This window comes from Opisthorchis viverrini, assembly GCF_000715545.1.
Source record: "Opisthorchis viverrini unplaced genomic scaffold opera_v5_169, whole genome shotgun sequence".
In the NCBI taxonomy this organism is placed as follows: domain Eukaryota; kingdom Metazoa; phylum Platyhelminthes; class Trematoda; order Opisthorchiida; family Opisthorchiidae; genus Opisthorchis; species Opisthorchis viverrini.
The window spans coordinates 831704-842311 of NW_008751824.1; the positions used below are offsets into that span (position 1 = coordinate 831704).

Here is a 10608-nt window from a genome sequence, read left to right on the forward strand (position 1 = left end):
TATGCACTGCAGAATAATCAGGAAGCCTTAATCCCACAACAGCTGGTCGGTGATTTGAACACCTAAGCTTTTGGCCACTATGTACAAAACAACAGTGTCATTATCTCGCACCAAGAGGGAGTGTGACGCCACTCATCACTCAATCCCGTTAGCGTGGTAACGTAGTCATGTGTTGACGAGGTCTGAGAACGCTGACGAATTAGGCAGAAGGTTCACTTATCTAAAGATGACAGTCTTCCAAGCTTTTCGTTGTGCAGAATACCCAACCCCAAAGGCTGCAAATCATGTAAAAATGTCGGGCAATGAGCTTTATTCTGCGGATCCAAATCCTGCTGCGCGGGACCGATTCCCTTCTTCTGGGGCTGGTTCACCGTTGCCCCTCATACAAACACCTTAGCAACACCCCTCTAGCTACCATTTCACCCATTTCTCACTTATAGCTGATTCTAGCACCCCAATGTCTCCTGGATGGAGATCTAAAGCCTCGAAGCTAGTGGATATTTTGCAGCGGCGCTGACCAGTCATTCAACAAATCGCCTCAACTCAACATGAAGGCATACCCATCAGATACTGCGCAGACAAACTTACATCCTTCTTTGACTTGTTCAGCACGAAATAAGAACATTCCATCGATCAGGTGGTTGTTAATGCCCCATGGGGTCATGATGACAACTGTGTGGTGATTTTCGATTTTATCTGCTGCTATGCCGGGAATTCCAGGCCTCGAGGGTGATATCGAAACATTCGGTGTGCAGGCTTATCAGGATTGTGCATCTTCCCACCAGCATCAGTGGAAGATTTATAAAGGATCCAGGAAGTTCTCTTGGCTGACGCATTTTTCGCCCTGAAAAAACCAACATGCCGCAAACTACCTAAGAGGACCCTGCGGTTTCTATAAAATGGGTCTAAACTATTTTCCAAAAAGCTGACTACGGAAGATACAGAAGGTGGGTGGCGTTTCGCAAAATGCGGAACAACTGTAAACAGAAATCCGCCAATGATAACGCGAATACAAGCCATTATATCAGACTTTTCTTGGAAAAACAAAAAAGTTGCCGTTTAAGCACATGAATCATCGCTGCAAAACTAAGTCAGCAGCCTTCTCCCCAAGGTTCAGAAACGGGATGGCCACGAGTGACACAATAGTGGTGTCCGAATTCCAAAGAGAGCACTGCACAGGCCTGCATTCTGCCGTAATTACCTCATCACCCCACTCCTGCCAAGGCCTTACAACTTGGCCTTTAAGGTGAAGGATATTCGTCAACTCTTGCACAAGACAAACCCGTTCTGCGCTTTTGGGCCTGGTGACGTCAACTTAGTGATCCTGAAGGAAAGCTCTTTTACACTGGCAATGCATTTCTACCTGGTGTTTCGTCAGTTGTTCAACGAAAGTAACCTTCCCACGCTTAGAAGGAAGTGATTATCTTTCCAGCCTAAAATTGCTGACCAACTGCCGCCCGGCAGCTACAGGCATGTGAGTCTCACTGGGACACTGCGAATTAATGAAACACATTCCGAAGTGGGCCATCCGAGATCACCCTGCCACAAACAGCTTGATCCGTTCAGTTCAACACGGTTTGTTCTCAAAACGTTCTCGCGTAGCGAACATTTCCGTATATGTGGACGGTTAAACCCCAGCTAAGGTCGAAAGGTTCATATCGTGCGCAATACTTTTCGACTTCTCAAAGGCAATCGATCGAGTCTCACATGTCCCACTGCCCCATAAACCCGAATCATACCGGATTCAAGGTGGAATTCAACGCTTGGTTGAATTCCTGTCAGCCAGAACATCCAGAGTGAAAATAGGCCCTACCTGCACTTCTCGGGCACAGGCCCCCATTGGAGTTCCTCAAGACTATGTTTTGGGACGACTTCAGTTTCCAATTTGCGTCAGCGACGTTCCGGACGTTCTTCCAAGTCCCTGTCTACTTTCTGCAGAGAATTTGAAATTCTAACGTTCAAATGCCATTGCCCACCAAACGGATAGACTGGGATCGTCCTCTGAATGATGAATCCTTCATCATTATGTCCGAACAAGCAAGAACAGGGCCTACCGCCCGGTTAGCTTTGCACTCTCTGGAACCATTGTTCAAAGCCTTCAAGGGTGCCTTGTACTGGCCTTGGTTTTCCAGGGGAGAGTTCAGTATAGGCAATGAGGAACACGACGGAAATAAGGGATATGAATGATGCTGAAGGTCTCATGGCACCGGACGTTCACTCCTCCGAAGTCGAAGGTACGTGCGCGGTTCGATCGAATTGGGAGGAGCCTTCTTTAAAGGGCACTGACTGAGATACATAAAAAGACGGACACCGGGTAGCATTAGGTCTAGATTCTTCCAATTTGTGATAGAAACGATGTTCAGAAATGAACCTAATAAAATTATTAATAGGCTCCCAGAGACGTGACATTAGTTTGCAATATCCTGGTATTTGCATTCAAGACAGATTCCGTCGCTCACTTTAGTCGCGCAAACGCCGAATTACCCACGGATATAACAACGTGACGATGAACGGAGCAGGTGCATGCTTTTACGCTCAGTTATCACAGTGCCCGCAACATGCCGAAGACACCCGGGCTACAACATGGGTCGTCAATCTATGGAGTTTGCCCACTTCCGTTGTGTTGGACCTGCAAAGCCATAGTACTTTTGGGTAGACAAGCGAAACCATTGAGGGGAATGTGTTACCGGATTCAGCCAAAAGAACTATGGGACACAGTTAGTGCTGGAAATGCGTTCAAGGGGATTTTCTGATACTTTATAATAAGTGGATGTTGAACATGGCAGATGGTAGCGTCATGGGAGTTCCTGAAGGCTCCGTTCTGGGACCGGCCTTCCGGACGTTCTTCCAAGTCGATGTCTGCTTTTTGCAGACAAATTAAAATCCTGGAATTCAAATACCAGTGCCCTCTGAACCAGTGTAGACACTGAAAAGCGATGGTCGTTGTACAGAAATCTTCTGCTGGATGATGAAAAGTGCATCAACATGTCACTCAGGGTGCACCCATCGAACGCCCCCGTCATGCTTGGTGACCAGGAGACATCACGAGGATGGATGCCGAAAAGGATTTAGGCCCCTGGCTCTCCACAAATGTCTTTCTCATTGAACCATTAAAATTTGGCTCAAAATGAAGATGGTTCGGCATACTTCCACCCGCATTACTCTCATATACCTCCAAATACTCCATGGGCCCACGTCAGACCACTTCTTGAATGTACCAACAAAGTTGTTTACCTAGAATGCGAGGCGAAATCCTCGTTGAGCGTGTCCGGTGAGCTGCTACGAGAATGGTTGCCTACCTTAAATTGGTGGGCTATGAAACGCGTCTTGCGGTGCTTGACTCGCTTCTCCTGGAGAATTGTCGCCTCCGAGGAGATCCAGTATGTACCTATGCACTGTTTGAACAAGATTTGGCAACGGGTTTTTCATCATAGATCCAGCCAACCCAAGCCGGGCTCACCGTAAGAAGACTTTTAAGCTCAGAGCGCACACTTTCATTAGGCAAAGGTTTTCCCATTTAGGGTAGTCGCTGCGTGCGTAGCCCTCCTCTGACGGCTCTCCATGCTGTGAAAAGTAAGCAGTTCATAGCACTAGTAAATACTATTTTACGAGAATACTCGCTGGCAATCTTACTTCCCCGCGCTGTGAAGTTAAAGAGCGGTACTACACCCTTTTCACTTACGCCCTTCAGGTGAGCGTCAGCCGCTGAGCGGCAGGAACTAAACTTACCAGGGAATCTGGGGCTAAGACTCGATCATATGTATCTGTGACTCCGTCAAAATTAAAGTACGCGCTCTTCTGTTTGATTCAGTGTGGCGGAAGCCCAGGCCTAACTTGTTCTCCGATCACGAAAACCTCAACCTTCTTCTCCGGTTTCTTCAGTTTATATGTGACAAATTTATGAGCATTCCATTGTGTATCGGAAATTGTTTCTTGCATTAAGGCCACTTGAGTGCGCGCTCCTGAAATTGGTCGCCTCCGTAAGCGTGACATCCCCTTTTCCTCGGTTTTCTGGATGTATGTCATTAAATTGACATCGCTTTAGTCTACGCTTTCCTCCTTATTTTCAGTGTGAATCATGACTAAGGGAACAACATCCTTCGGTAAACGGCACAACAAGACCCATACACAATGCAGACGTTGTGGCCGTAAGTCGTTTCACATTCAGAAGAAGAAATGTTCCTCTTGTGGATATCCCGCCGCTAGAATGAGACACTACAACTGGTCGGAAAAGGCTCGCCGCAGGCGGACCACAGGAACAGGAAGAATGTTGCACATGAAAAGCGTTCATAGGCGATTCAAGCAAGGTTTTCGTTCCGGTCCTCCGAAACCTGTAAAGTCGGGTTGATCTTTTGCTAATAAATACTGGTGAATCGCGTCGTTTGTTATGGGGTTCTGTTTGTGCCTGGAATTTGTCTGGATTTGCAACAGGGTTGGTGAAGATAAACTGTGCGCCGAAGATTCTGCGTACTCTTCGCACTTCGGATCCGATGTTATAGCTCCTCCGGATATATTTCTTCTGAATCACTGTTTTTCCCTGTGATGTTCAGTCAGCAGGTCGGTCCGCTTTTCTGGTTGCTGTGATGTATGTTGGGCATTTGACCTTCAGCATAGCAATATTGGACACTGGTACCACGCTGTCGATTATGGTTTGCCGTCGTCCACGCCGCAAGCATCAGTGTTGACACTGATGTATTCTGCCGTACCTATGTCATGGTTGTACGTGCGCTGGGATACTTCCGAAACGCCCACACCTGGTCAAGGTTTCGTACAGATGACGGCGGGACTTCCACGCCGTTTTTGTTGCCTGGGGCGACACTAATGTTTGAGGCGATGCGTACCACCCAGCTGATGGGTGACGCTGGTTTTATCCAATATGTTGGCCGAACAATTTGTTATTGTTAGGTCACTGATTACATGGTTTTGGAGGGGTGATGCCACGTACGACCGTGTTATGTATATCTAAGCGTTGTTTACGAGAAGATGAACGAAGAAACTTAGGTACAGGTGTCAGGAATAGGAATAGTAGCCACTAGTTGAGGCGCAATGGCTGGAGATCTGTAGTTTTGCTCCAAATGCAGAGCGTATGCCCGAAGGATCATAGGATGGTATCAGTCCAGTGAAAGAGCGTGAAAAACACTGGCGATCATCTCAAGCTGCGGGTGAAATTCCCTGAGGATATCGAGCTGTGTTTCAGGTGCGATAGTGGCCCAACTCATTGAAATTCTCTGAAAGTTGTTGGCTTCCGGTGGCGTTTGATAGTGATATTCAAACCATACATCACGCTGTTAGGCGGCGGCTAGGGGCCAACAAAATCCACCTGGATTTCGGCCAGACGGGCGCTCGCGTACTGAAGGCGACCTGCTATAGACGCTTTTCGTCCGGACTTTTTAGTAAACCAAAAAGGACTGGGCTCACTGGCCTGAGTTGTGCGTGCTGGGCCAGGTATATGAAGCTGAGGTCAGTTGGTCTGTGACTCGAATATCAAATGGAGTAATAGTGCATAAAGCTTCGGAAGACAGTTGATAATACTAGGTCTGGGTGTCTGGCGGAGACGTCACAAGCAGTGGTGGTTGACTGACTGTCGGATGTGAGCAGTTCCTACTGGCAGTAAGGAAGTTTTGCGCCTCCCGCGGAGCCGTGGCCACGGAAATGAAAACAGTTGCGTTGACAATAGTGGATGATACTCGGGAATGAGTATCGTTGCCTAGGTGTGTTAGATGTCTGTGGATAACTGGTACTAAGTCATGGTGTCGTGTTCACTGAGGAAGGAGTAGGGAAGGCGACATTTCTGGGCATTGGTTATCAGTGTTAGCGGTCACGAGGGTTCGGTGACCTAGTTCCTCGAAGCGAAGTGCGAATTCACTGATTGAAATGTTCGTGGTTTAAGCCCTCTACATCTCGACTTCTGTCTGGGTTTGGCAACCTGGCAGTATTTCGGCCCTCGTGTTTCTTCGAGTACCATTGCAGCTAGGCATTGAAAGTATGTTACAGTTGAACGATTTATTTGGTCAGACCTCTTACCATGGACCAACCTGGTATGAGAGACCGAGTGTCGCGCGGATAATCCATGGGTCGCGAATGTACGCCGTCACACCACGGTAAGATCCAGTTCCTAGGTTAATGGTTACAATGGTTTGCGAAACGTTCCAAGTACGCGACGCTGATTACATAATGATGGAACGGTCGAGTGAATAGCGGCTAACGATAGGGCCACAGCGTTCACCTGGTGTTTGGTGAAGGATAGAAGTCCAACCGTGGTAAGAGTGTATACCTAACTGACACTGGAAAAAAGCTGTTAACAGCGTGGGGCAGTCTGCAAGCAGTTAGTGCACCACAGCCCGCACAAAGGTAAGGTCGCACTTAAGGGCACATACAAACAGGGAGGTGCTGATGATGTGAACCGTTTGAAACTGTCAACGTACTCATGCCGACTATTCAGTCGCTACCACCTACAATGGCATTCATAGGTTCGAACATGGCCAAATTGAAGGAATAACCCTTCTTAGTTAGGTAAATAGTCGGTCAGATTTCTGTCGACAAAAAGAATTCGATACCGACTTAATTTTTGTGGTATGTTTCGTCGTTCATTGTCAATTTTGTTCTTCAGTTGAACAGGGTCTTCTGGGGCAGCTATTCATGTCCGGGTAGTACTTTCTGGTAGGTATGAGGCTTGCCTGCTTCCGTTCACTCCATCCCGCTTATTCCGGATGGCTCACTGGTTAAGGCATGAATTTATCGACCCGAAAATTTGTGGTTCGATTCCGACCTTTGTATTTCGACTGCCTTTATGTAGACTTAGGCGACCTAGTAGTATCTCGGCCTCCGTGCGGCTCTCCGGTGCCATGACAACTAGACACCATGAGGGTGTTACAGCGCAACTATTTCCCCATTTACTTCCGACATAACCTTGTTTGGTAATCCAATCAGCTCCATTACTTTGCCATACTTTAGTGTGAGCAGGGTAGTGATTTTTCGATACCTCTAGCGTTATTTCACTCAGTCGTTAGTAGACAGCCAAAGGACGTGAGTTGTGGTAAATCAGCAATCCCCACATTGACATAGACTCTTCAGCTCTGGACGCAGTCCCATCCAGTTCAGTTCAGTCGTTCGACTTAACACTCCCTACAGGTGCTCATTCAACAGCACCAAACCTCCTCTTTGCCAGCGGTTGGCATGATGCGTTCCTGCTTTACCACGCGTAAATATGGGTGTTGACAGTGGCTCACTGGTGGAAGCACATTCTGGATTTGAACATTCAGTTTGGACATCCAATGCAACGCTTCGGTTGTGTTAAATCGTCCCCATGCAGCATTCTGCTGGTGGTTTCTACCTCAAACTAGGTACCCGCAGTGAATCTAAGCCCATATAACATTGTCCATATCAGCTCGCGTAATAAATAGGCACCGGTCTCGTGGATATTGGATACCTATATCCTCAAGGAGAAGCACTTTTCATAATTATCCTGCGGTATTCAGGTTTGTAACCTATGTTGCAACCCAAACGCAAGTAAGGCACCATTGATCTAACCACCGGCTTTAGCTTCAAATCACTGACATACATCTCATCCTAGTGGTAGTTATTTTGGAATATCGCCCACATACTTCAGCTTACTGTAGATCAAGAAAAGCTCTCTCTGAACCACCGATTGTCACCAAACTTCCTCGAAAAAAACCCTACTGAGACTTTTGCTATCGAACTGTTGAGCTCAGCTCAGCTTAGCCCAGCGAACAAGCGAACGACCTGAAAAGCTGTCTCCCACTGGATCTCGCTTTGAGAAGGAACTTTTTATTCAAACGTAGCTTCTACTACCAAACGAAGGCGCTTGTAGCTCGGTGGGAATACGTCAAAAGCATGGTTGAAGTCAATTTTGATGACACATTGTACACAACCAGCCATTTTGGCCCGCTTCAGGGAAAAGCGATTCGCACAACATTGTTCTGTGGAACTAATGCTGTTGACTGCAGATCTCTGTTTAATGTGTAGTTGGCGTTGATTTTAATCAATCATATTGCGACTTACTGACGTGGGGTCCGCAGTGAAAACAGTACATCCTATGAGTAGTCACGCTTCGTTCATCATCATCGACAGCATGACATCAGTGTTCAACACCGATGCTTCACTGCCGTACAACCATGACTTATTTGAAAGCCTTATTGTAAAGAAAAGAATAAAGGTGGATGGGAGAGGGACTTAGTGCTAGCGCAACACAATCATTCCGAGGTGCCTACACCTCCAGACATTCACTCAGGCAATCTGGATAGAAACTGACAACAAGAACACCACTGAACATCGGTTGCAGCCATATCTTGTAGTGTCTTTGTTCATCGAACGTTCAAATGAACAATATATCAGGGTCAATCATCGTTCAGCTGTAAAACTTCGGTGCACAGCTGCCATGCCACCTGAAGAAAGCACAAGGGCTGAGGTACTACCAGGCTGCCGAAGCGTAGACACGAGTAGTCGAGATGCCATAGTTAAACTGGGACCACGAACCTCCTGATTAGTAAGTTCGTGTTTTAACCACAGATATTTCGGGCACAGCAACTGAACCAGTAGTTGTCTTACTAAACCGTCGAGGGTTTACCGATGGCACTCATCATATCCAGGAGCGAACTGCTATTCAAACTTCAGCTAACGGTGGACTGGAAGTGAAGTCCCCTATTGTTGCGAGAGTCGAGTAGTTCCAGGACGGGATTAGAAAGGAGACAGAATAGGAAGACGTAATGTACGCTTTAATCGTCTAATAACTGTAGTACATGAGCTGAAAATAGAGTAAGAATCACGAGTTAATGGGTTATGCAAATGTATGGGTTATATAGTCATGACACCTATAAGGTTGTTTGCGCAAACCAGCATGTTTTGTGTTAAATGCGGAATGCAGAATGCCCTAACAGCAGGCCTCCCCCGGCCGTGTTGTCTTTAAGAACATCCTTTGAATTAGATTAAGTTCTGGTTCTGTTCGTGCCTACATGCCAGTCCTCTTGCTTTGTTTGAACGTCTTCGGGACTGTGCGATGCTCACTCATCTATGTCAACACGGTTGCGTTCATTGGACTCAAGTAGGAAGGTTAGGCCGAGGCTTGTTCCACAGGATGTTAATGTATTGGCAAGATATGCGGATAGCTTGGCAGATTGGAGACATCGTTATCCTGGTTGTCGTCGTGATGACACACCAGTGCCTAGCCGAAACACAATCGTTAAGAAATAAATCCTTAGGAACAACTGGAGAGAAAAGAGAAGACCGAGATTCGGCACAAGAACGCATTTTATCCCCGGAGTGAGTAACCACGAGTAAGACGTGTACATACGAAGATTGCTGTCCGACGAAGATCATCAATTCCGTTCTTGAACTTAGGCACCAATGACAATGGGGCGAACGCTAGGAGGGTCTTCAGACCCCAGTGTTCAAACCATTGCTGGTGAGAACTGAAGTACGCAGACGGTATCGTCTTCATCTTTGAGCACGCAGGCCAAGCACAAGCCCTGTTGAATTACCTATCTACCATCTTTCCATCATTCGGCATGCACCTTGCCCGTTCGAAGTGCAAAGACGTGCTTCATAAAGTGCAGTCCCTGAACATACCCCTTACAATTCAAATAGAATCGCTGGTGGTTGTGGAAAGTTTCATACACCTCGGTATTTGAATTGGCTCTGACGGAGGTGTATCTGATGAAGTCAGTGCACGAACCTCATGGGCCAGAATCACTTGGTACTTCGCGTCACTCAAGGGTCAACGGCTACAGTAATGACTATTGTTGTATGGTTGCGGGACTGTTGGTTGCATCTGTGATATGAAACGTTTTCGGGTTGTTGTTCACCGATGCCTCAGAGGCGTTGGTGGTTTAGGATTATGCCAACGAATTCGTAACGAGGTATCTGGGAAATGGTTATCTGGTTATGCAAAACGTACTTAAGTTGTGGAAATCATCCAGCATCATGAACTATGGTGGCTCGGCAATGTGCTACGAATACTCAAACACTGTCTACCGAGACGAGTGTTCTCTGTGCCTCATTCGGAGTGGCGCAAACCGCGAGGTGGCAGGCGAGTGTGAAGAGATTACGAAGAATTTGGATGTTTCTGGTGTAGTACGCCTTCTGGGATGCGTTCTCCGTGACCACTCTTGCGCTTCACTAGAGATATTTTAAGAAAGGCGGCTGATCTATGTTGGTGGCGTTCGTGTCGTCACTTTTTCCCTGGTTGTCTAGTTCAGTGGTTGGCGCATAGGTCCCGCAGAGTGCCATCATTAGGTCCCCTCCCTGACTTTTCTCCTCTTTTCACTACAAGGTTTCAAATACAAGTAACCAAACTTTGTGGCTGTATCACAGTGAAACATCAATGTGACACTAATATTGCCATCCGTGATGACTATCAGACTTCATATGTGGACGGGTGTCGGTAGTGACTGTAAGGCTTGGCGGTTCCTAGATTTGGGAGAATGAGGCTTGCGAAAAAACTTTGAAAATATCTGGAAATCGTTCCCGTTTGTCGATTCGACGTATCCGAAACTTATTGCTAGTGAAACCACTTCTGACAAAATTGTGACTCATTTCAACTAAGGAGCAGTAACTGGACAGTTAGGCCAAACAACGAGAGACAATCCAGCT

The 10608-nt window shown here is 46.9% G+C and overlaps 1 protein-coding gene across 1 annotated transcript; it reads left to right on the forward strand.

Moving 5' to 3' along the window:
- Nucleotides 1-1962: 1962 nt before the first annotated feature.
- T265_07362 (hypothetical protein) lies at nt 1963-7986 on the forward strand (the record flags this gene model as incomplete). Its single annotated transcript, XM_009172861.1, has 7 exons — nt 1963-2060; nt 2919-3028; nt 3134-3461; nt 3527-3691; nt 4088-4148; nt 4169-4338; nt 7803-7986. 7 exons carry the CDS (start codon nt 1963-1965, stop codon nt 7984-7986), a joined length of 1116 nt encoding a protein of 371 aa, XP_009171125.1.
- Between the last annotated feature and the right edge of the window lie 2622 nt (nt 7987-10608).